Raw genomic sequence first — 25,595 nt, 5'->3', positions numbered from 1 at the left:
GTGCACGTTGCTGCAGGTGCCCTTGCCTGGTGGCTGTTCAGGTGCTGCCCTTGTGCTCTCTCCCGTGTGCAGGAACCTGCTCGCCAACCCCTTCAACTGCAACTGCCAGCTGGCCTGGCTGGGGGACTGGCTGCGCAAGAGGAAGATCGTGACAGGGAACCCTCGGTGCCAAAACCCTGACTTCCTCCGGCAGATCCCGCTCCAGGATGTGGCTTTCCCTGACTTCAGGTGTGAGGAAGGTAACTCATGGGCCCTGCAGCACCAGGGATGAGGGGAGACGAGGTTGCTCCTCCCAGGATGACACCATGCTCCTTGTCCCAGCACCATCCTTGCTGCCAGGATGTGCCTGTGGCAAGGCAGTCACTCAGGGGGCCGAATGCCCTCCCGTAATGATACAAGAGTTTCCCTTCCTGGTACTCAGCCCTTGGGCATTCAAATATCCACTCTGAAGCCAGAAGAGGAGTTTGCACCCGCTGCACCTTGAGGCTTTTATATGTAGGTGGGTCATATACATGCTGGCAAACACTGCCCTGGGTGCTGACAGAAGCAGAGGTGTAGGCAAAGCCCGCTGGGATTCATCCTGCTCCTTCCCTTCTCAGCCTTGCACATGCATCGGAGCTGGCGGTGGGCAGATGGAGCAGACAGGGAGTGTGCGTGGGGAGAAAAACCTCTTTTTATATATATATTTTTTAAATTTAGAACAGCTTTTGAGCCCTCTGGAAAATATTTACAAACAAACCATCCTTTCTTCTGCTTTCCCTCCTCCACCCCGTCAAAGACTGAAGGGTTGCATCCTGCGCCTTTCCTAGCAGTGCGAGATAGCATACGGTTGTCCCAGGAGTGCCTTTCCTGCAGGATTCCAGCATCACGGCAGGGAAGGGGAGCAATGCCAGCTGCTCTGGCTGCTCAGCATAGGCTCCATCTAACCTGTGTCTGGGACATGGGTGAAGGAGGATGTTTCAGGAGGATTTGCAGGGCTGAGCCCCTTCTTCTGTGCCCTTATCTGTGTTGTACCTGTGACTGCATTTTGCATGAAAATGGTGAAAATTTGAGCAGCCTTGAGCTGGCTGGTCGTATCCACACCAGTGGGGTAGGTGATTTCTGGGTGCAGGAGTAATTCCTGCACTGCTAATTCCTGACTGATATTGCCTGCAACACCCTGCTTTGGGGGTGGAGTAGGATGGTTGGCATGGGAGGGGAGCCATCCTAGGCTGGCACAAGGCTTTGAATCTGGCCTTACACAATACCCAAGGGCTGGACCCAGGTGACTTTGTGGCTTTCCATGCCTGGTGCAGGTAAGGAGGAGACCACCTGCATCCCCCGGCCACAGTGCCCACAGGAATGCACCTGCCTCGACACGGTTGTCCGCTGCAGCAACAAGCACCTCAAGGCCCTGCCCAAGGGGATCCCCAAGAATGTCACAGAGCTGTGAGTAGTGGGCAAGTACCCAAGCTCTCCCTCTAACCCTCCATCAACTTTACAGCTCTGGGCAAGGGGCCTCTGCTGTGGGGTTGCAGGGCAGAGACTCCTGGGCTCCTCCTCACACCCCCATCCTGGCCTGGTAGTGGGGGTAGGACCTGACCCATCCAAGGTATCCTGTCCAGCCCCAACACCAGCAAGTGGCTCAGCAAGAGTCTCTCTGACGATTTGGGGCAGTCAAGGGTATTGTGCAAGAGGTGTTGTCACGCAGCAGCTGAGACTCTTGTCTTTGGCCCTCGGGAGGGGACAGTGAGGGACAACCCCCTGCAGCTGTGGTCCCCATGCAGCCCGGAAGCTCAGATGTGCGTGCCAGAGCTGGATGTGCAGGCTCCGTGATGCCCACTGCTGTGAAAGGGGCTCTGTGCCCATGTGGGATGAGGGATGGCAGCAAGTCCTGTGTGCAGGGGGTGCAGGCACTGGTTGGGCACACATATATATGCACAGCACCCCCGCAGCCCCCTCCACTGTCTTGCACACTCCTCCTCTCTCTGCATCCTGCTCCATCTCTCACGTTCTCACACATGCCTTGGGAGCATTACAGCCTCCCACGCTCCCATCGGATGTGTAAATGCAGCACTGGCTGTGCTTGCACACGTGGGCTGCTGGGAGTGTGTCCCCAGGGACATGCCTGCAAACCCAGGTGTGCTCTTACACTGACACACCAGCTCCCCTGCCAGCCCAGGAGTCCCCTCAGAGCCCCTTGGGCCCTGGGTGCAGGAGGGAGGTCATGCTGGAGATGCTTCTTGCAGCCTGAAGTTTGTGGTGGTCACAGGAGAAAGAGGGGGAAGAGGGAGGGATCTCCTGCTTCTCAGTCACCCCGAGGTGCTTTTGTTCTCCCTTGCAGCTACCTGGATGGAAACCAGTTCACTCAGGTCCCAGGGCAGCTCTCCACCTTCAAGTATCTGCAGCTTGTGTAAGTAGCCAGGAGCAGGAGCCCAGGTAGCTGGAGGCACTGCTGGAACTTGTGGGTGAGGGCAGGGGCTGTCTCCATGGTGTGTGATCCTGAGGAGGGGTCTGGCAGTGTGCGGGGACCCCTGACATCCCTCTGTGTCCCCCCTCTGCTCTGGAACACAACTGACTGGCAGCAATGCTCAGCCTCTGGCTGGTCACCACCTGGTGCCAGGCATGGAACAGAGGGGGGACAAGCGGCATTGCTGCCATCACCCTGTGTGACAGCCCTGCTGCTGTTTGCACCCCATTGCAGCTGAGCAGGCTGGGGAGCAGTAGGAGGGGGCAGGGCCCTGCTGGCTCCAAGCCCTGGGGTTTCTGTTTTCCAGTGATCTGAGCAACAACAAGATCAGCTCCTTGAGCAACTCCTCCTTCACCAACATGAGCCAGCTCACCACCCTGTAAGTGAGGTCCTGCAGTGCCACACAGGGCCGCAGCCCAGCTGAGTTGTGTGGGCTGTTTTAGGGGACTCTGAAGACTGGGGGGTGCTGGGGACACCACGGTCTCCTTCACCCTCTGCCTGGGTGAAGCTGTGCTTTGAGATGGAGCTCAGCAGGGGCAATGTGTAGCCCAGGGCGTGTTTCTTACACCACACATGGCTGTGCTGCCTGCTTCCCTCCCACAGGATCCTCAGCTACAACTCCCTGCAGTGCATCCCTCCACTGGCCTTCGAGGGCCTCCGCTCCCTGCGGCTGCTGTGAGTACCTGACCTCAGCCCACAGCCCTACTGGGCCCTTCCCTGCTGCTGCCCATGTCCCTGTGTCCCCTGTGCCCACCTGGAGCTGGGTGCATGCAAGTGGGCAGGGCGAGCACAGGAAGGTTCATCTGCTCTCAGAGCAGACGGTGCTTTTGCAACAGTGACAATGTGGTGGGGCCACAGTCCTTGCTGCCCTCCTTGGAGCCCTGGGCATTGCAGGACCTTCTGTTCTCTGCAGGTCCCTCCATGGCAACGACATTTCCAGCCTCCCTGAGGGCATCTTTGCAGATGTCACCTCCCTGTCCCACCTGTGAGTATCTCCTCCCACTCCTCAGGGCTCAGGGCTGGATGCAGGCTCCATAGATCTTTAAAAACTACAGGGCTGAGCTTGGCTTCCCTGGGGGGTGAGCTGCCTTCTTGCCTCTTCTCTGGGCTGGTACCTGCAACATGATTTCTTGGATAGTGCTGTGACCTGCTGCCCATGCTCAGATCCAGATGTGCAGCTGCGTCTCCCAGTGCTGCTGGGATGTCCCTGTGGTCTTAGGTGGATGTGGTGTGGGGTCCTTCCCCAACCCACGAGATCTCTGGGGTCCCCCAGAATGTAGGTAAAGCCATGCAAAGTAGTCTCACAGCTGTGGGTTGGCAGGGGCTGCTCTGACACACACCAGAGTGTTGTTAGCATCAGGTATTCTCCTGCCAGTGGTGGTGTTTCAGCCTCTCTTTGAGTGGGTCTGCACCCCAGGAGCTCTGCCCTGTACCCACCACCCGGGGCCAGGGTTTAACTTTGCTCACAGTGTCTTTTTAGTTCCCTCCCTGTCTCTTAACTAAGCTGTTCCCATCTGCCTGCTCCTGGCATCCTGGGCATCTCAGGCTGTTCCTTCACTCTGCAAAGAGCAGTTTGATCCCCAGTCATAGCCTCCTTGTTTTTTGGGGACAAACACTGCTTGCTCTGCTCCAATTTCCCTTGGCTGTGCTGCCTTCACTGCAGACAGCTGGCACTGCCAGTTCCCACAGGCTGAGCTGTGTCACAGCTGGTGCTGTGGGTACTGTAGGACCAGGTTAGTCCCAGCAGATCTGCTGTCCCTGCTGCCTCACCTCTGGGCTGCCACCTCCTTCTTTTGTCACATATGTTTGTAACACCGGCCCTCCATCACTGCTGACCCTTGCAGTCAAGGAGGGTTCAAAGAGACATCCAGGCCCTCCACCTGCCACATCATCCACTGCTTCTGTACCCTTCTCTGCTGTGGTGCAGAGCAATCCTCCATCCTCCTTCTCCTTTCCCAGAGCAGTTCCTTGCTTTCCCTCAGTGTTGTCTGCACAAACTCTGGCCATGACCCATTGCGCATTCCCACCAGCCCACTCCTGTGTCTCTGTCCTGCAGGCTTGTGCAGCAGAGCCCAGGCTGACCCTGCAGCTCCCATGCAGGCTCTGTTGTTTCTGCATGGCCTCAGGATACTTAGCCCAGTTTGCTGGCCCCAGGCAGCTTTGCCTGTGTACTGGAGAGGGACTGGAGAGGGCCAAGAATTTTTTTGTGGGCAATAGAGAGCCCCAGGGCAGAGCACGGAGCACTGCATGGGCTGTGGGTCTGGCAGCAGAGTGGTCTAACTGGACAGCATTGTGGGGCTGTGTGTGTCCCAGTCCTCCCATTGTGGGCAGCACTTCTGGTGCATCCAGAGATGGAGGAGCGCTGGTTTGCCAGTCATGTGGCAGCCCAGTCAAGTGAGAATTGTGCCCAGTTCCCTCTGTGTGGCACCAGGTGCAATTTTGCCCCTCTCCTCGTGCAGAGCCATCGGGGCCAACCCCCTGTACTGCAGCTGCAACCTGCGCTGGCTCTCCAGCTGGGTCAAGACGGGCTACAAGGAGCCTGGCATTGCCCGCTGTGCTGGGCCCCCCGACATGGAAGGGAAGCTGCTGCTCACCACCCCTGCCAAGAAATTTGAGTGCCAAGGTGAGAGGTGCCCATGCTGTCTCTCCATACCCTCCCATGGGCACCCAGCAGAGCAATGCTTTGTGAGTCTGGGTGGCTCCAAGATTTCAGCTGTTGAGTTGCCTTGTGGAGGAGGGGGACCAGGTTGCTTCCATCCTCTTACCTGACTGGTGGCACTTCCCTGGTGACTGAGCAAACCTGTGGCTGTCCCATTGCTTGGTGCAAAGCCCCTTGTACAGGCTCTGCTCCCAGCAACACCAGAGGCTCTGTCCCCCCACTGGTGCCCACAAAAGGACATGTTCTGATCACTTCTCACACTGATGGTCATCTCTGTGCCTCCCCTCCTACAGGCCCACCTCCCCTGAGCATCCAGGCCAAGTGCAACCCCTGCCTCTCCAGCCCCTGTCAGAACCAGGGCACCTGCCACAATGACCCCCTTGGCTCCTACCGCTGCGCCTGTCCCAGTGGCTACAAGGTACCCTGCTCCCAGGGGTCCCCAGCGCATGGGGACATGTCCCTGCCGAGGGCAGGGGAGCAGAGCCTCTGCCATGCCCCTGGGGCTTGCTGCCTGTGGGACCACCTACCCTCCCTGTGTGCCACAGCACCCAGCTGAGCAGGATGGGCAGAGCTGGGCAGCTGCTGTGGCACCTCCTTGCTCCCACCTTTCCCTCCTTCCCCAGGGCCGTGACTGCGAGGTGCCACTCGGTGGCTGCTCCTCCAACCCCTGTGCCAACGGGGGGACCTGCCAGCCTCAGGAGGGGGAAGGAGCTGGGTTCAGGTGAGTGCTGGACAGGAACCCAAGAAAGGTGGGTGTTTGGGCAGTAGCATGGGACCCTGGCCTCCCATGGAGAGAGGTTCTGATACTTCCTTCACCTCCTGCATGCTCGCTTGGGCATCTAGCTGGGATATTGCATTTGCATGGGAGCTCCAGCTAGTGTTGTCTGACTCCACTTTCCCTTGCCTCCCAGCCCAGAAGGCTCCTAGGTGGAGGTCAGTAGGGGAGAGGAGGGTACCATCACCACACAAGGCAGGGGGAGCTAGAGGGGTTTGGGACTGGTACTGGTTGCTGTGGTCCTGGAGTCACTGCTCCTCCCTGTGGGGTTGCCTTACCCTCACACAACCCTCACTGCTCTGAATGCTTTAGGCCATTCTGGGAATCAGGCTGCAATTAGGAGCTGAAAATAGTTGGCAGGCTGGGGGTGAGGAGCTGGGCTGTGCAGCCCCTCCCTGTGCTGAGAGGCCTCTCAGCCTGTTGTCGTGGCAACACAGCATCCTCAGGCAGGCTGTGCTGCCACCCACCCCTGTGCCCAGTGTTTGACAGGAGGACACCAAACCCAGCTCTTTGCCAAGGTCCCGTGCTGGTTGTTTTTGGGGCAGCCACCCCAAAAAGTTCTGTTTCATTTTCCTCCTTGACACTGCCCTGGCCCTGTGGCAGGTGCCTGTGCCCAGTGGGCTTCGAGGGCCCGAGCTGCCACACCACCAGCGACCCCTGCAAGGAGCACAGCTGCGAGAATGGGGGCTCTTGTGTGCCCAGTGCCGCCAACTACACCTGCCTTTGTCCTGCCCACTACACAGGTACCTGGAATGCGGGCCAGCCATCCCCAAATGGCACAGACCTGGCATGGGAATGTGCCCAGTGATTCTACCCACCCATGAGGGCTGAATAGCTCCTCTGCCTGCTGCCTCAAGGCCCATTGCCATGGGCTCTGGCTGGGCTCAGCTGTCTTGAGTTTGGGTACACCCAGCTGACCCCCCACACCCTGGGATGCCCTCAGTGCCTGGTCAGGCAGGAGCTGCCACCGGGGGAGGAGAACCCTGTGCCCATGGGGTGAAAGCTGTGGGCTTGGCAGCTCCCTGTCTTGAGCTGAGTCTCCCAGGGGTCCCCTCTGCTCCATGGGGACTGGGGCTACTCCTCTGGTCCTGGAGCTGTGGGTACCCCCTCTTCTGCCTTGCAGGGGAATTCTGTGAGCAGCCACCCAATTTCTGCTCAGATGAGCTCAACCCCTGCCAGCATGACTCCACCTGCATCTCCACCAGCCAGGGGCCCAGGTGAGCCCCCTCCTCTCCAAACCACTTTTCCTGGCTTGTCTGGGGGTGGGTAGATTTGCTTTTTGGGGACTGCAGTGAGGGGGCATGGAGAAGGGAGGTTACAAGGGGAGGAGCAGGCACCCACTGGTGCAAGGGGGAAGGAAGGGGCAGCCTTGAGCCCCCTGCCTGCCCCAGGTGTGAGTGTGCACCTGGCTATGTGGGGAGCAACTGCAGCGAGGACTTCGACGACTGCCAGGACCACCGGTGCCAGAACAACGCCCGCTGCCTGGATGAGGTGAATGGCTACTCCTGCCTCTGCACCGAGGGCTACAGGTACCACCAGGAACACCTGGGACACCTGGGGTACTGGGCATGGTTATGTGTCACTGTGCAGAAGGGACAAGTCCTGGATACCAAGTCCATCCATCCATCCATCCATCCATCCATCCATCCATCCATCCATCCATCCATCCATCCATCCTCAGTGTGAGAGGAAGGAGTGAAGCTGGGAGTGTGTGTCTCTGGGGGTGGAGGCTGGGGGGAGCCAGCATCCTTGAGGAGGGACCCCAGGGCACAGCTCAGCATTCAGGCATCCCTCTGCCAGTTTCTGGGAGAGCCTCCCCAGGGACCCAAATCAGGGGTGTGCTGTCAGAGCCCTGTGGGGCATTGGGCAGGGTGTAGGGCTCTTTCCCAGCCCCCAGCCCAGCAGCACCCTTGGCCCCACAGTGGCCAGCTCTGCGAGATGCCGCCCCACACCGCTGGCCAGCCTGGCCTCTGTGAGCGAGCTGAATGCCAGAACGGGGCCCCGTGTGTGGAGCGGGGTGCCCGTGCCCTGTGCCAGTGCCTGCCTGGCTTTGGTGGCCCCAAATGTGAGAAGCTGCTGAGCGTCAACTTTGTGGACCGTGACACGTACCTGCAATTCACTGACCTGCAAGACTGGCCCCGGGCCAATATCACCCTTCAGGTGAGGGCTGGGGGGGCGTGGGGGCATTGAGGGATGGCACTGGGGGTCTGCCCCAGGGATGTGGGCTCCCACCTCTCTCTCTGGCAGGTCTCCACAGCTGAAGGCAATGGCATCCTGCTGTACAATGGTGACAGCGACCACATGGCTGTGGAGCTGTACCAGGGCCATGTGAGGGTCAGCTATGACCCTGGCACCCACCCCAGCTCGGCCATCTACAGGTACCTGGCACCCCTTCTCCACTCACTGGGGACGTCCACCCCTATTGCTTTGGCCTGGGGGCATCCTCGGTGACCCAGCCATCCCTGCCAGTGCTGAGACCATCAATGACGGGCAGTTCCACACCGTGGAGCTGGTGACCTTCGACCAGATGGTGAACCTGTCCATCGACGGTGGCAGCCCCATGACCATGGACAACTCGGGCAAGCACTACACACTGAACAGTGAGGCTCCCCTCTACGTAGGAGGTAGGACAGGGACCAGGTGATGGAGGGCATGGGGGGCATCCGGGTGCGCTGATGGTCCTGCTCTCCCCAGGAATGCCTGTGGATGTCAACTCGGCTGCCTTCCGCCTCTGGCAGCTCCTCAATGGCACCAGCTTCCACGGATGCATCCGCAACCTCTACATCAACAACGAGCTGCAGGACTTCACCAAGACGCGGATGACGCCGGGGGTGGTGCCGGGCTGCGAGCCCTGCCGCAAGCTCTACTGCCTGCACGGCATCTGCCAGCCCTCGGGCGCCCAGGGCCCCGTGTGCCACTGCGAGCCTGGCTGGGACGGGCCCCACTGTGACCAGCCCCGCGGCGGGCCCTGCCAGGGGCACAAGTGAGTGCCCTCACCCCACTGGCTGCCCACCCTGCCCTGTGGCTGCTTCCTGGTGCTGTCGTGCCAGTCCCGTGCCATCACAGCGGTGCCGTGTCATGACTGTGCCCTGCCGTGCCACTAGCACTGAGTTGTGTCAGGCTGGTCTGTGCTGGTGCCATGCCAGAGCCACACCTGTGCTGTGCCGGGATGGCTGTCCTGTACCAGGTGGTGCCGTACCAGTCGCAGTACAGTGCTGGTGCAGAGCCACGCCATGCTCAGTGCTGGTGGGGTCTGCATGCTGGTGCCACGCCAGCAGGTCCTGACAGCAGTGTATGCCCACAGGTGTGTGCACGGGGTGTGCCTGCCCCTTGATGCCCTCTCCTACAGCTGCCAGTGCCATGAGGGCTACCAGGGCGCGCTCTGCAACCAGCCTGCCGAGCCACCTGACCCCTGCCGCCACCAGCCCTGTGTCCATGGCCACTGCCACCTCACGCCAGGTGGCCAGCCCACCTGCGAGTGCCACGATGGCTACACCGGAGCCCTCTGTGACCAAGGTAGGTGCTGAGGAGGGGGGTGTTCAGAGAAGGCAGCCCCACACCACTGCAGCAGGCTGACCATTGCTGTCCCACTGTCCCGCAGAGCCGGAGTGCCGCGGGGAGCCGGTGCGGGACTACCACCAGGTGCAGCGGGGCTATGCCATCTGCCAGACGACACGGCCGGTGGCCTGGGTGGAATGCCGGGGCACCTGCGGTGGCCCTGACGCCGGCTGCTGCACCGGGCTGCGGCTGCGGCGCAGGAAATACGCCTTTGAATGCAGCAACGGCGCGACCTTTGTGGAGGAGGTGGAGAAGCCCAGCAAGTGTGGCTGCAGCCAGTGCCTGTGAGCAGCCACCGGCCCTGCAGAGCCGGGGGGCTGGCGGGGAGACCCCCCCGAGCCAAGGACCTCACTTTACACTGCGGGCATGGTGCTGCTCTCTGGGTGTTCCGAACTGCAGCTGCATCTGAGGAGCCCAGCAGAGGGTAGAGCTGGTGCATCTAGAAGATTGGGAAGGAAACAGAAAAAAAAATAGAAAGAAAAAAAAAGAAAAAAAACCCCACAAACAAAGCAAATGTGTAGATAGAGAATTTTTTTAAGAACTGCAGCTACACAGATACGTGGATATGGAGTGGGCACCCTGCCCAGCTGCCCTGACCTCTCCCTGTGGCACTCTGCCTCCCTGCCAGTGAAGCCCCACGGCCATGGAGGGCAGTGCCTGCATCCCGGGTGAGTCCCCTCCCTGGCAGCCCTGTCCCTTGCATCAGCCCAGCGATCTGAGGGCTTTTCCAACATGTGTCACAGGAGGAGGGAGGCCTGCCATGGCAGAGCCTTGTGATCTATGGCAAGCCATGGCTTACAGTGGGCTGCATGGTGTAGCCAGTGTCCTGCAGTCCTGGTGAGCCCAGACCTGGTTTCCTGTCCACTCCTCCAGCAGCCCTGGTCTCTCTCCCTGCAGGGTGCTGCAGCCCAAAGTACCCAGATAATGTCCCCAGCTCTGTGGCCCCAGCTTGACCCTCTGGTGACACCCCCAGTCTGTGCATACTGGATGGGCTCTGCAATGCATGGGCACACTCGGTCATTGTGGTCACATCACTGTGGTCATCAGGTCCACACTGGTGGAACAGGACCAGGGCAATGCCAGGCACAATGAATGGGGGACAGGCAGCAGTGCACAGATGTCCCTGAGGGTTCCCATGCCAACTTGCCCTGTGCCATGTGGTCAGCACTGACTGTGCCATTCCTGTGGAGAGGGCCCCACATACCCCTGGCTCAGCCAGGTGGCTGTGCTCAGAGGTGGGAGCTGTGTGAGGGCAGCACAGGAATCCCCTTTGTCCAGGCTCTCTCCTAGGGGAGCAGGCCTGCAGCTGGGCGAAGGTGTCCCCCGTGTCCCACTGCCCCAGGCAGCAGGAGCAGGAGGCTGCTGGGACAGCTGGGATGCAGGTTTGCCATGCCCATCACCAGGCCTCTGTCTTGTGTATGCCAAGTTGAAGAGGCTGGAGATGTCCAAACCTGCAAGCCTGGAACCAACACCACTGCCAGGGCAGGACCCATCAGCTCTTGGACTCAAGTGCCCATACCCAGGATCTCTCCAAAGCCCACAGTGCCAGGGCATGTGCTGGGCTGGTGTGGGAGCTGGGGCACACTGGGACCTCCTGCCAGGGTACTGCAGGCACCCAACATCCACAGCAGCATCACCTCTACAACTGTGGGGGCCAAGGATAGCGGGGGCCCAACCTGGGACACTGCACATGGCTGGACAGTGAAACACCACATCACCCTGGTGGACAGACTCATCCCAGAGCTGCAGTCCTGGGTCTCTCCATCTCACTGCTCCAGCACTTTGGTTTCAGGTCTGCACTGCCAGCTGTGCCCGGGCTCCAGGCACCTCCATTGGATACACCCAGCTCTGCAGGTGCTGTCCCCATCCCTGCTCACCACTGGCATCCAGGGCATCTCCACCACCACGGGGATGTGTTTCTGCCACAAATGCTCTCTCCATGGGAGCTCCTCTGCCACACAGAGGAGCTGGGATGTGTCTCATTTTGCCTGTGGCCCACCCGGGGCTTGGTTGTGTTGTGTTTCTGTTCTTGCTGTACGCTAACCGCTAAAGTATCTCTTTATACAGAATACTTACAGATTCTAATATATATTTGTATTTCATTTTGTTATAGTATTTTTATATGTTTGGGGTCAACAAATGATGTTTTCTTTTTGTTTACAGATGCTACTGGGCAGGAAAATGACAGTGGCTTTGTTTGGCCCGTGGGGTTTGTGTGTGTCACTATTGAAGACGCTGGTTTGTACTAGGCTGGCGAGGGAGGCGCTGGGCATCCTTCCGCTGGCAGAGGCTGTATTGTTTTAGGAGGTGTTTGGTATTGTCTATGTTGTCTTCCATGTGAACATGACATTTATTCATTCAGAGGCTTGGCCTCTTCTTTCCTGCTGGGGAGAAGGGAGAAGCTGATGCTTGGGAGCTGCTGAGAGTGTGAGGAGGTGGCACAGGATGGAAAGAGTTGGTTGTGCCTTGGGGGATGATTTCCTACTCCTGGAGCAGCCCTGGCCAATGCATTGCCCCCATGGTGCAGGGACAGCCAGGGTTATCCATCACTGCCAGGGTCTTGCACGTGGGAAGCTGAAGGGCCAGTGCCTGCTGTGGGGATGGAATGGCTCCAGGCGGAAACGGGCACTTGTGGCTCTCTGGGGAAGGGTAGAGGGGGCCTGGGAAGTAGTCCCCAGGACCACCAAGAGGTTGCACTGTTGGTGCCACAAACACAAATCTGCCACAGCTCAGGCACTGGTTTGGGAGCACTGAAACCCCACACAGGCATTCATATGCCCCCTCCATAGGAAGGGGGTGGCAGTTGGAGGGTGCAAGGCAGCTGTGCCCTACCTCATGCACTCACTCACCTTCAGTCTTCCCCACTTATCACACCAAACAAACATTGATATCAAAGAAACGTTTAATAAGCGGCAATAAAATACGGACCTTTAGAAAGCTCATAGGGTGAATACTGACAGTGAAGAAGAAAAGAAAACAAGGTGGTGGGAATCCTTGAGGAGTTCAGATCTGAGTCAGGGACCTTTTACCTGGAACAAGAACACAACTTTTTCCATAGGCTAGGATGAAATAAAAGACAGGAGCACAGAGTTCACAAAATGTCAACATTTAGAGAATCGATACATATTCAAAGTTCAAATGACCCAGCTCTTATAGCTATACATATTGATTTAAAGCAACTTAATATAATTTTATTTTCTTTCTTTTTTTTTATATATACACTTTCAAAGGTTTGTCAGGTGAGGTATGTAAACATTATCTAATGGAAACTCCTCTCCACATTTCCAACCGAGAATTCACAGCAGACAGTTCATTTTCCCAACTTGTGGCGCAGTACTTCCCACTCCTACACCAACTGGGAATGCCGTCCCAAGCCACGGCTCTCCCAGGTGCAGTCACCAGCTCCCCCTTCCCACTGCTGGTCTGTACAGTTCACATTGCTTGGGCTCAAACATACAGTACCGGACAGGAGGAATTTCAGCTCAGTGTCTAAAATTCATATAGAAACAAACAGAGAAACAAAACTCTCCCAGGGAAGCAGACACAGATGAAGGAAAAACATTTGCCATCAGGGTGGAGATAATATTCAAATGTTTTACATCCTAAGAAAAAAATTACTGTGTTGTTTCCTTTTTTCCTTTTTTTTTGTTTTTCTTTTTTTACACACCTGTTCCAAGGGTAAAGGAAGTGTGGGACTGGTGAAGGGTGCTGCAGGGCTGGAACCCAGCAGCACCCCTCACTCCATCCTCCAAAGTCAGAGACCCATCATCATAAAGGCAGATGCTGCTGACACTGCCCCACACAGACAGCTGGACTGGAAGGTCAGAGCCAGCCACACTTCCAGGCAAAAAGGGGTTAACAAAGAAAAAAAAACCAAATCTAAACCCACTTAAGCAAAAATTACCAAATGACCTCAAACCTCCTAGAAGGAGAATTAAAATTACAGAATGATCAGCAAATGAGCAAATGACCTTCTGGAGCTGGCCCTAGGACTAGCAGCGACAGCGGTGAGCTCCCTTGGGTCACCCGTACCCACAAAGGCAGTGATTCTCTAGTGGGAGTTTGCTACCAGCAACTACCTACCCTACCCTGCTGGTTTTGGGGGTTCCTTGGGGGTGACAGCATCCCCCACTTTCTGCATCCCTGGGGACACTTCCTTGAGTAGCCCCAGGTCCAGAGACCCCCCCAAGCCATGCTGGACTGAGCCCCTGCCGGGAGCAGGGTTATTCCCACCTGGCCCTGAGCCCCGAGAGCCCCTGCCATCACAGCAGACATTATTACTACAAATCTTATTGCTTGCAGTGCCCCCTGTCCTGGGGAACAGCCATCCTGGCCGGCCATGGGAGCTCACAGCCTCCCTGGGGACCGTGGCCATCGACCAGGTCTGACATCATCAAAACGAGATGAAGAGTTAATGCTTCAGCTCTGACAAAAACCCAAACTGAACAGCACCACCACCACCCCACCCCGCCCCATCCCATCCCCCACGCAATCGCCAGCCCTTTGGTTGCGGCACGCTGGGCAATGCAGCCCCACCCACCACACACCAGTCAGAACGAGAACCTGTGGAAAGCCCATGAAATAAATATTTAAAAAACCTATTTACAATATTAGATCTGTGAGCACGAAGTGAGAGAAAAATGCTTTTTCCTGCCTCCAAAAAGCTTAAAAAGTAGGTTAGCATCCTGCTGCCTAGCACAACACTATCTTACATGGCACCTACACATAATATATATTCACATTTCATTTTAAAATTAGGTACTCTTACAAACAGACTTAGAAAACATTGGCTAGCAATACAGCCCGTGGGACCGCCTGGCCTCCAGACCCATGTCACAAATGCTGGCCGGCTGCATCCCAGCTCCTTCGGCTGCCCCAAAGCTGCCAACGTGCCCTGAATCAAAACCGCCAGCTGCCCTCTGCTGCCCTTCGGGAGAAGGTGGAAGTGCTCGTGAGAGAGAGGGCTTGTCTGCGGGGAGGGGAGCAGGGAGGATGGGGACTGTGATTTCTGCTAAGCCTAGGGGTGAGCTTAATACAAACAAGAACTCCTGAGAACATCTTAGAACAGATGGATTCATTTCACAACCACCAAGCTGAAGGATGGGCCAAATGGATGCTACGACACACGGGGGGGAACACACGTGACATGGGGACATCATAGCCTTGTGGTTCGCTCAAAACACCTACTGCTACAAGAAAATCTCCAGTGGCATTCCCTGTCAAGGAGGAGCCTATCCCCGTCTTGCTCCTGGGCTGTCCAGGCAAACAGCCCAAGGATGCAGACCCAAGTACACCTTGGCTGGGGCTCAGCCCTCTTCCCCCAGCATGACTGCTGATGGTGCAAAGGTGAGAGCCCAACCTGCATGGCCACCCACACCTCCATGATGCCCAAGGCACTACCTTTACCCATGGAAGGCTGGGAATCACAGCTTTCTCAGTCACCTTCAACTGGGAACGCAGCTGTCAGGCTGAAAGTTTATGAGCTGGAGAGAAAAAGTGTCCATCAGCAAATCTTAAAAACAGGGCACCAGTATATCTGATCGCATGTCCATTTCCTGGGAGCTGGCAGAGCTTTTGGAAACATCAGCATTTCCAGAGGTGCCACAAGACCAGCTGGGACACGGGCTGGCCTGCAGCTTTGCTCATCTGCACACCAGCAGAAAGTGGTGTGGGCAGGCAGCCAGCCCACTCAGTCCAGCCCTGCATGACACCCCCAGCACTGAAGGGTGCAGAGAGCAGGAGGAACAGTTTCATCCTGCTCTCACAGCTCGTGGACCTTGATCAGCAATGCAGCAGAAAGACTGTCAGAAGCATCAGCACCGACTGGTCAGCTCTTCAGAGAAGTTTTGCTGCAGATCTGTCTCCCTGACTTGCTGGCAGGTGACTACAGAAACCCCACTGTACAGAGAGAACACTGGCAAACAGGACCTTGCCAGGGATGAGTAGGTGATGAATATAAATATGTGCACGCCTTGGGTACATATCACACACCCTGTCAGCAGGGAAACCCATTCCAGGGCTGGCCTTGCTTAACACGATCCTAACAGCTACAGGTAGGAGGAGCCATCCTGGGCTCTAACTGCTCTTGCTACAGCACCAACATAAGTTGTTACTCTGAGCTTGGCAAACGCAGCTCCTCTCAGTGGTTAATTAAGATGGACGGATTCTGAACATGTGAAGTGTGAAGACCCAGAGCTGCTGATGACAAGAGAGAGAATAAGGTAACCATGCAAATGAGAGGGAGGGGGGTGGCAGCAGAGGGACAGTGAGGACATCTGTGGAGGTGCAGAGCTAAGAGGATGCTGCTCCTTGTTCATGGACCAGGGTGCATGATGGAGACTAGTTTCAATAGGATGAGAAAGTAGCCAGCAAGAAAAGCCAAAGTAACAGAAAGAGATCTGCTTTGTGGGTTGTAGCTCTTGAAATCCAGAGCTGAAGAAGCAGAGCAGGGAGCTGGGGGGTAGCCTGGGGAAGAGGAGCGCAATGAGGCTGTGGATCTGAGGATGGCACTGTGGTAGTGCCAGTGGGCAACTCTGCCTGTAGCACATGGAAACACACTCCATGTCCATGTGGAATAAGGTACTAAATCATGCTGCTTATTTTCTTCCATTCATTAAGCTCATCTGCAGCTCCCTGTGCATCCCTTGCTTGATGTAAGAGCCACATTTATTGGTAACAGACTGCTCTGAAGCAGGGGCTGTGCCTCAGCAGCACACGTCACCACTGCCTGTCAGGGACAGTGCCAGGAAGCTCAGTGCTCTGATCCCACCACTGCCTGAGCCAAGCAGTGCACACTGAGCTGGGACAGATGCCCAGAAGCTGCTCCACTCCAGCACCAATGACACCTGCTGTCCCCCCAACCTTGCCATGCTTGAGCCAGTCGGTGCTGGTGAAGCCCCAGGGTGCAGGAAGGCATCCAGGACAGTGGAGCAGCAGCATCCCATCTAGAAAGACTCTTTCTACTTGCTTTGTATAGGGTTTTATCCTAATGGGATTCCTGCTCCCAGAAGCACAGAAGACAGGGAGCAGGACAGCCTGCATTTACCATTTACCAGCAGCTAAAAAATGAGAGAAGAGAGACAGAAAGCCTCAAGGAGGTGCATGGTGACTGGTGCAGGTGCTTCAGGAGTGATGGTGAAGGACAGGGAGAGGGGATTTGCTGCAGGGGAATGGCGTGAGCAACAAAGGTAAGAGGTGTGCTCACACATACACCTGGCCCAGAGCAAGGAAAGGAAATCTGGGCCCATGTGGCTGGGCCCCAGCCAGAGGCTGGAGAAGGACCATAAGTAAGAGTGGAGAAGAAAGAGGGAAAGACACCCTGCAAAAGAGGTACAGATCAGTCACTTAACTGCCATCAGTGCCCTCCTGCCTTACACCTCTCTTGAAATGCTTTAAAATCTCTTCTGATGGAATGTTTGACATATTTAATGCATGCAGTAAAAATTAAAGTAATAGATAACTTCATATTAATCTGTACAGGGACTGACAGGCTAGATTTAATCACTTCCTACCTGTTCAGAGAGTTAACTTACTCTAGCACAATTCAAAGGAAAGGGAAAGGATTTTTTTTTTTAAATCAGCCATTTCACAGTAAAGAGAAAAATGTGCCGCAGCATTGTGAGTGTCAATGCTTGGGAAAGGGAGTATCTCCAAGAGAGCCAGAGGTGCTCTGTGAAGGGAGTGCAAATCAAACACCTGGTTTCATCCTCTGTACTAAAGGCGTACAATGAAAGATTTTAACACAATTATCTGCCTTTCACCTCCCACCCCCAGGCTTTGAGATCTGGGGTTCAATGCCAACCATGAAAAGCAATTCCCTTTGCAGCCAATCCCTTTCCAGCCTCTGCTGCAAGGTCCAGCATCTCTTGAATTCATGGGCTGCACCAGAGCCTTGCTCTCATCAGGGACAAGCAGCTGAGCAAGGACCAGCAAGGCAGCTGTTAAAGGTCTGGCAGCCTCAGGGTCCACAAAGTGCCCTGACAGGCACTGCTGCTTTATGTCTGGAAGGAGACTGGCACTGGGATTCCTGCAAGTGGACTCTGCAGCAATGTGAAAGTGAAGCCGTGGGGATGCAATGGTTGAGCAGGGACCTTTCCCTAGCACAGACCACAGCCCTCCCCAGCTGCTGGTCATCTCTGCCCAGCAGAACCAGCACAGCCACACACTCTATGCACTTCTAACAGGTTTTTCTAAGAAAAGACAGGCACTATGACCCTGTTCTATGACACAAGCAAGGACAAACCTCCCGCACCTTGCTGGTAAAAGGGTGAAATGCAAATTATGGTAAAAAATTAACACAAGCCAGTCCCTTATCCCAACCTTATTTCAACTGCAAATCCTGGCTTCGGAGAGCACTAGGCAAGGCATGCACAAAAGCACAAGGTGAGGGCCAGAGTTCCCTTCCTGCAGAGCACCAACATCAGGAACTCAAGCCCTTAAGAAGGGAGAGATTCAACCTCCAGTGAAGCACTACAGAAAAGCTTTGCCAACAGAGACCACAGAAATCACCACAAGGACAGGGAATTGGGAGAAGGAAGTCTGTCCAAGAGCAGAGCATGGCAAGACTGGTTCATCCCTGAAGCCAGCAAGAAAAAAAGACAGATTACAGCCCAGCCCGCCCGGCCTGCCGGCAGCAGTGGGTGTGGCAGCCTGGTACCTGGCACCCCCAGGGCATCTCCTCAGCCTGAGCAGGCCCTCCCCACCCACGGGCTGTGCAGCGAGGAGCAGGCAGCCGTCAGCAGTACAACACCAGCAGCTACTTCACATTCTCATGCAGGTAACAGTCTGGGACACCAGCAGCTGCTACCAGCGAACCGACAATGGACAGACTCGCCTTTCTCTCCCTTAGTGATGCAAAATGGTTTTGGTTTTGCTTTAAATGCCACTAAGAAGACAGACAGAAGGAGGACTCTGAAAGAAAGGGAAATGTTTGTGTGCACCCAAAGGCTGACAAAAGCTACTTCATGTGCACGAAGGTGGTTTTCTTTCTGCTACAGTACAAGTGCTTGTGCCTCAAGTATAAAACGCAAGCCTCCAAATCACACAGATGAGCTTCTTATTTTATTTTTAAAGTGATAAATAAGGCACTGTACTTTTAACAAAAACTGCCTGGTTCTAAGTTTAAAAGAACCCAAGGAACGTTCAAACTACAGAAACTTCCTTCTGAACAGCAGAGCCAGACAGACCAACCTCTTCTCTGTCCAAGACACATCTGCTGATGCCTAAAATCATGGGCGTTTATCCTTTAACTGCGGATTTTTAAAGGCTTGCTACAGCTTATAAAAGCAGCTTTAGTTAATGCATGGTAAAGGGTTACTATTATACATCAGTTTTGTACATGGCTACCGTTTCTTTGCTATTTCGGGTCCAGTCGCGAGCGTTTGCTGTGCGAACAGTCCACTTTTGCCCTTAGCTTCCTCTTGCCCTGAGACACACTGCTCTCCTGCATTTTCTTCATGGACCTTGTCAAGGTTTTCCCACTGCTGTGCTTCTTGTTGGCCATCTTCTGTGACCGTGTGGAGGACTCCCCCAGGGGCTTCTGTTTTGGGGCCTTGGACAGCTCCTCGTGACTGGGAGGGAGCACGGCCCGTCTGCTCGTGTTCTCCTTGCCCTTCCGCATGGGGAGCCGCATCTTCTCCAGCTGCTTTTTCGGGACTCTCTTCTCTTTCAAAGACATTTTTCTGGCCAGTTTATTGCTCCTCTCCATGGCAGTCTGCTTTCGGGTGGTGGGAGATTTCACACTGCCCTCTGAATGCTTTATTTTACTAGCCTTCTTGGCAGGGAGCTTGTCCTTGGTGGAAGAGCTGGATCGCTCCTGGGTGCTCCCGCTATCCTTCAGCATCTTCTTCTTCTTGCTGAGCTGGAGGTCAGCTTTGGGCAAGGGATCCTCTTGGGACCTGCTCTTCCCCTTCCGCCCCTTCCCCGTTCCATCCACTGAGGGAGATTTAGCAGGAAAGGCAGCTGCTTTGATCTGCAAGGCCAGCTTTGGAGACATCAGGGGGTTGATGCACACACTTTTCCCGCTCTGCTTGCTCTCCAGGGACAGTTGGTCCCCTGGGCCATCACTCCGCTTCTCTGCCTTCACCACGCGCTGCTGGGCTCGCAGCTTGCCCCGAAGATTGGAGTACTTGCGCAGGATCCTGGTGCTGGCCTGCGTGGGCAAGCTGAGGGCAGGCGGGATGGTTTTGTCCTCACTCAGCTCCTTGGTGCTGGCATCAGTGGGAGACGTCTGGCTGGGAGTGGTGGCTTCTTCAACCTCTGCTTTATCCGCATTCTCACGAATTTTGGCCCAAAGCTTTTGGTTCTTCAGGTTATTCCGAGCCGGGGTAGTGGCGGCAAACTTCTTGAGATGTTTTTTCAAACGTTCAGCTTGTAGTGAGCTGGGGTAGAGACTAGAGGAAGAATATTTCTGCATGGGGACTTTCATGGGGGGAATCTCCCCCGGGAGACGGGTGTTGAGTTTCTTCACAATCACTAGAGACCTGGTTTCAGTTGTCTCCAGAAACCATTGGCATATGTCAGACAGCTTAAAGGCCTTCATAAACAGCATCTGCACAGGAGAAAGCTTCTGCACTTCCAGTGAGCCTCTGCTTTTCCGTGTTCTTTTCTTGCTTTTCCAAATCTCTTTCAGTTTGTCGGCTTTGTTCTTTACCTTGGGGGTTGGCTGGACCTCCTTCTCCAGCTGAATCCAGCCCTTCTGGATTTTCATATACTGAGTGTTGAACTCAGCAATGAGCTCTTGGTTTTCCTCTTCAGCACACCACTCCATGAACTTTGGTTTGCTGTCAGCCATGTCTATGTCCTCCAGTGTTGGGCAGTCATCATTCCCTGAACTGTGTTCATCCCTCAGTTTGGGGATTGCTTGCATAGACTCCTTCCCTGGTGTGTTCTTTTTTGCACTGTCTACAGGTGCGGGTGCATGTCGTAAGTTATAAAACTGCAGAGCAACATTTTTGTGCTTTGCAGTTTTTGCTGGAAGATGCTTGCTTCCACCTCTGCTGTTGGGACACGGAGGCAAATTGGTCACCAGCTCATAGTTCACTGGCTTGCCCAGATCCCTGACACTGTCAGAGCTCTCCTTGTCCTTTGCATTGGCATTGACTGGTTTCACATCCACTTGCTCAGCATCATTTGCAGGAACAGTATTCCCTGGAGGGAGGGTAATGTTTTTCTTCTCAGAATCAGCCTGGATGCTGATTTCCAGCATCTCACCCTGTTGACTTTGGCTGCTGTTAGCAGAGGAGTCATCTTTAGAGGAATTTTCTCCCTCTGCAGCAGTCTCTTTTGCTAAGATGCTTTTATAGGTTTGTCTGGTAGTGACACCATTCTCCTTGCCTGGCTGCTGCTCAGTGATGCTCTCTGGAGCCTGGCCAGTGCCTGGCTCTTCGCTGGTTTTGTGCAGCACATTGGGGAAGCAGTCATTGGGGAAGTGCATGGATGCTGCCTCATCCAGCTGCACTTCTCTCTTGAACCGCTTAGCACCAGGGCTCTTGGAGAGTTTGATCTGAAGGCAAGTAAGCTGCCCAGAGCTGGAAGAACCAGAGTCCTCAGCACTGCCCTCAGCAGGTGATGGGGATCGTTGGCTTCGGAGACATCGGTCCGATGCCACCAGTGCTCTCCTGCCTTTCTTTCGCTTCTTGTCTAGACTGTCTTTGGAAGAGACAGAGTCTGAACTGTTTGGGTCAGGTGGCATTTCCCCTTCAGTGGGCTCTTTTTCACCTGCTGTGCTGTTATTCTGCATTGCTTCCACTTCCAAGGTTTTGGGGACGGGTGTGCTGACAACCACAGCATCCTCTTGCTCAAGAGGGCTGTCAGCCACCATGACCGATGATTTGGATTCTGGTTTAGCATCGATGCTTTTGTTCACATCCCCACACTGTAAAGTGGCAGGGGGCTCCAGGGGGCTCTTCCCATCCATGGTGGCATGGGGCTCATCAGGAGCCTGCGAGCCTGGTGAGCATGCGGAGGGCTCTGCCAGACACTGCCCACAGAGCTCAGCATCCCCTGAGCCTGGAAGCTGGGCAGGATCTCTGGCACCATCACAGGGCAGAGGTGTTGTGTCTGTAGCAGCAGAGGGCTGTGAGGAGGACTTTGGCTCTGGACTGGCAGGGGGGTCTGGAATAGTTTGTATGTCAGAGCCTGGACAACCTTCCTCCTCACCGTGTGCTTTTGAGATTGAAAAGGCAGCAATATCAGCAGCCTGTCTGCTGCTGCTGCCATCCCCAGAGGAGCTCAGGCTACTGCCAGCCTCCCAGGTGACAGTGCCTCCCACTGTGGCACTGAGGGGAGGTGACTCCCCTCCTTCAGCAGGAGGGGAGCCAGGTGGCGGCGAGCTGACCAAGCTGTCCTCCTTCTGGGGGCTGGGTGGAGCAGAGAGGGAGAAGAACGGCATGGCCACAGCAGCTTCCCTTGATCGTAGTGCTCGTGTATCCCGGAGCTGCATGGAGCCCAGCTCAGCTCTCTCTTTCGTTTCTCGGCCGGTTGGTGCCACTTTAGCCAGGAGCCTCAGGGAAACCCTTTTCTCACCCTCCCGTCCTGCCCCTGCAGACCCCTCCACCGAGAGCACCAGGGGTGGCTTTGCACTTACGAGGGTCTCTGTCCGCAGTGCCGGGCTGCTCGCCCTCTCCTCGGCCCGGGAGCCCTTCACCAGCGTGCGGACGGTGGGGAGCTCGCAGCACTCCCCGTTGAAGTAATAGCCCCGCGTGCTCTTCCTGGCCGTCCTGCGGGACGACACCAGGCGCTGCGCCTCGAAGTGGCACTCGGTGATGGGCTGGCTGATGTACACCACGTCGCACTGGTTGTCGTAGTCATTGACCCTCAGCCCCGATGCCTTCTTGCTCTTCCGAGAGGACCTGAGGGAGGCTGCCTTGGCACGGGGGTGCCCACCGGGGGGGCGGTGGGCGGCTGGCACGGCGCCAGTGGGCAGCCAGCCCTCTTTGGACTTGTCGAGCATGCCCTTGTCGGCTGGGTGCAGCTGGCAGCCTGCCTTGCCCTTGGCCACGGCATGCAGGTGGTTTTCTTGCTTTGGTCTCACATCTTGTTCTTTTGCATCTAAGTCCTGGTGCAAAGAGGCTTTTGAGCTGCATTGCAAAGTGTTCTCTTTGTCAGCTCTGCGAGGAGGGGTCACTGCAAAGCCAGGATCCCAGGACTCCTCTGGGAGAGCCCTGAAAGAGCTCTTTTGGGACCCCAGACAGCTGTCTAAGCTGTCCTCGCTGCCATTCACATTTGCCACTTTGACTGAGATATAACCTTCCATGAGAGTCTTACCTGCTAGCTGCTCTTTATTATCCTCACACTTCCTGACAGCAGCTTCTTGTTCGTGTCCAGCAGCTTGCTGCCCTTCCAGGCTCTTTGCAGCATGATGGAAATTCAAAGAGGAAGAGTTCAACGTGCTGAGGTATCCTTGGGTGGGGCTATCCTTTGGACTAGCAGAGCGAAGCCTGGTGATGGGGAGCTCGCAGAAGTCCCTCCTCAAAGCAGGACTGGAGTTCTCTGCTCTGTCCAGAGACTTCAGTTCCACTGGCTGCTTCGGGGCTTGTCCCGTAACATGCAGGGGGCCATCGGCCCCTGACTGTCCTGGGTCCAATGTAGAAGGGAGCTTTGAGTCAGTACAAGTAGCACCCTTATCCTGATTTTCAGTGCTTCGCTGGCTACAACCAGAGCCACAAGTAGAGGCCTCCATGCTCTCAGATTCAGATAACTGCTGGCCGTCAGAGTCTGGCTGTACTTCAGTGTATATGTCGTTTAGCACACGAATGAACTGCTTCTGGTGATGTGTACACAGTCTGACCATAAATTTTTCCAGTGGAGACTTCGGCTGATTGTTAGAGTCTATTGCTATTGTCTCTGCTGGATCCTCACTAGAGAGACAAAGAGAGAAGCAGTCAGTAATGTGTCCTAGGGAATATTAGTTTATGCTGCAAAAGCAGAATAACCCTTCTCCTCCCAGTCAGGCACATCCCTTGCCTGACCTCCAGGTGAGATCAAGCATCCTGTTTTCCTGGGGCTGGCAGGTGTTCCTTCAGCCCCAGCATGCACACTTACATGTGCACACTGCTGGCAGGACACAGACTGCACTTTTGTTTGTCTGCCACTGCCAGAGCCCTCATAATTACACTTCTGCCTAGGACATCCCAGTGTGTAGGCACCATGCCACATGCTCAAAGCAAACCTAAAAAGAATCAGGCTTAGTATCTGCACAGCACCTGGTGTGGAAGGCCCAGCATTTCTAGGATGGCTGCATACCTCCGCTCCCTCACTCTGCACTGCCAAGCTGGGTGGGAGCAGAGCAGCATCACAGCTGGGCATCCAGATGCCAGGAATCTTCAGCTACTTTAAGTTTTAAAATCCTGCTTACAACTCAGTAGCAGAAGATGGTTCTGGGGCCAAACTGAGCAGATCTGAGCCTCTTCTGTCGTCAGCACAGAAATTCTGGTGAGCTCCCAGCCTGCAGGACATGCAGGCAGCAATGCACCCTGTGCGGTGTCGTGCCATTGGCACTGACCTTTGATTAGCTGCCATTTAATAAAGTGTCGCTGCAGCTGATGGGCTGTCAGCACACACACTGGTTGTGCAGAAAGGTGGGCTTCTACAGCACAGGGTCACAGTCACTAGCTAGTGCTCAAACCCAGGCCATTATCAGTTACCTGCTTGGCAGAAGCAATTAATTAGGACTTACTGGTGGAGAGGTTAGGGGATAATTACCCAGTGTTTGCATGAAAGCATCATGAGTGCCATGCCAGGTGTTGTTATTGAGACCGTATCTGTTCCCAACGGCAGCACAGGCAACTCCCACCCAGTCCTGACCACGCCAAGAGGGCCCCATGTCTTGGCACCCACACTGCCTGACATGGGATCCCTACCAGTAACGTAGGGTTGCTTTGCAGCAGCACTTGTACTTTGCACCTCCTGGCCTTGTACTGGAGGAGTGAAAGTCCTTTCTCCCCCTGCAGCCTTTCTCTGCCTGCTCCCCCCACCAGCATCAGGCACCGACCTCGCTCACTCAGCTGGGTCAAGGGGGGCAATGCTTATCGAAGAGTTCAGGGCCAGGGTAGAGAAAAGCAGCTTCATGTGGAGTGGGCTTTCCCTCTCCATGCTGCCAGGCACAGGGCTCAACAGGTGGATGAGGTGGAAGAGCTCCAGTTTGAAGGAGCCATCAGCAGAGAAATGGAGAAGGGAAAGCCAGTGGCCAGAGCCAGCCATTCTCCATGGCATCAGGCACACCAGAGCCTGCGCTGGGCAGCCCTCACCTGCTCCTTACCTGCTGCTGGCTGGCTGCTTTCTTTGAACTGACATGCACCAGGGAGGCACCTCCAGTGCCCTGATTCCCTGGGCTGGTGGGCAGGGAGAGACACCTGGGGCCACTTCAGGCTCAGGGCTGACCAGGTCTCCTCTCTGCCCAGAAATGCCAGGCTGCAGCCAAGCCTGCCCTGAGCAGCTCTACCCACCCCTTTGCTTTCCAGTCTGCCCAGGCATAACGTGTTTTACACGTAATGAGGCTTTGCCTCCCAAGCCCAGCCTTTCAGTTTCCTTAAAGGCTTCTTAGGCAGGGTTTTCCTGAAATCACCCAGAAAGGCTGAGCCAGCCCAGCTTGCCAAATGTGTCCCAACACCTCCAGAACACACTCCCCGGGTTAGCAATAAACAACGTACCTGGAGACTGCTTTACTACACCCAGGTGAGAAAAACGCCCTCCAGCAAGAGGTCCTACCTGGTGCTGCGATGGCTTTCAATTTGGAACGCCTGGGATTAGTTTAAATAAAAATACCCAGGTACAACCTGGCCCCTCTCCAGAGCCCTGCATGGGAAGGGTTATGTCAGCGAGGATCTCTTACACGGCCCAGCTCCTCCCCTCGCTCTGCTGAATAACAAAAGGGGATAAAAAAACCTTTCAACCCCCTGGGCTTGGAGCAGGGGGCTTTTTGAAGAGGCAGAGCTCAGCGTAATCTTTTTTCCACCTTTGCAAAGAGGGCGGTGACTCCTCTTACCTACTCACAGACCCAGCTCTGAAGAGAAGCAGCCATCTTCCCTAGGGAAGACTGAATTTCTAACGACAGCAGCAAAGGTGGGGCCCTGGCCTGGCCCCCCCACTGCCATGCTGCCTGGGCAGCTGTGGGAAGGGGTTATGGTGGCAAAACAGCCATCTCACTCCTTGCT

The 25,595-nt window shown here is 55.5% G+C and overlaps 2 protein-coding genes across 10 annotated transcripts in view; one reads left to right on the top strand and one right to left on the bottom strand.

The window, feature by feature from the left end:
- The window catches only part of SLIT1 (slit guidance ligand 1), a 60,664-nt gene extending 48,860 nt beyond the window's left edge, over positions 1–11,804 (top strand). For 2 of the 3 annotated variants that reach the window (XM_077182989.1, XM_077182990.1), the window contains exons 20-37: positions 73–239; positions 1,296–1,428; positions 2,324–2,392; positions 2,757–2,828; positions 3,053–3,124; positions 3,363–3,434; positions 4,909–5,072; positions 5,402–5,526; positions 5,732–5,829; positions 6,487–6,626; positions 7,007–7,100; positions 7,275–7,412; positions 7,806–8,043; positions 8,131–8,261; positions 8,353–8,507; positions 8,578–8,866; positions 9,188–9,399; positions 9,485–11,804. In XM_077182989.1, coding sequence (XP_077039104.1) covers positions 73–239; positions 1,296–1,428; positions 2,324–2,392; positions 2,757–2,828; positions 3,053–3,124; positions 3,363–3,434; positions 4,909–5,072; positions 5,402–5,526; positions 5,732–5,829; positions 6,487–6,626; positions 7,007–7,100; positions 7,275–7,412; positions 7,806–8,043; positions 8,131–8,261; positions 8,353–8,507; positions 8,578–8,866; positions 9,188–9,399; positions 9,485–9,729 — 2,614 coding nt within the window. In that variant the 3' untranslated portion in view covers positions 9,730–11,804. The remainder of the gene's footprint in view (positions 1–72; positions 240–1,295; positions 1,429–2,323; positions 2,393–2,756; positions 2,829–3,052; positions 3,125–3,362; positions 3,435–4,908; positions 5,073–5,401; positions 5,527–5,731; positions 5,830–6,486; positions 6,627–7,006; positions 7,101–7,274; positions 7,413–7,805; positions 8,044–8,130; positions 8,262–8,352; positions 8,508–8,577; positions 8,867–9,187; positions 9,400–9,484) is intronic. The other variant, XR_013183451.1, reaches the window with a different exon arrangement.
- A 521-nt stretch (positions 11,805–12,325) lies between these two features.
- The window catches only part of LCOR (ligand dependent nuclear receptor corepressor), a 90,027-nt gene continuing 76,757 nt past the window's right edge, over positions 12,326–25,595 (bottom strand). For all 7 annotated transcript variants that reach the window (XM_077182981.1, XM_077182984.1, XM_077182985.1 and 4 more), the window contains one exon: positions 12,326–23,300. In XM_077182981.1, coding sequence (XP_077039096.1) covers positions 18,797–23,300 — 4,504 coding nt within the window. In that variant the 3' untranslated portion in view covers positions 12,326–18,796. The remainder of the gene's footprint in view (positions 23,301–25,595) is intronic.

Source organism: Agelaius phoeniceus, chromosome 9, assembly GCF_051311805.1.
Source record: "Agelaius phoeniceus isolate bAgePho1 chromosome 9, bAgePho1.hap1, whole genome shotgun sequence".
In the NCBI taxonomy this organism is placed as follows: Eukaryota; Metazoa; Chordata; class Aves; order Passeriformes; family Icteridae; genus Agelaius; species Agelaius phoeniceus.
The sequence above is the reverse complement of the archived record's forward strand: the minus strand, read 5'-3'. Positions and strand labels throughout refer to the sequence as shown.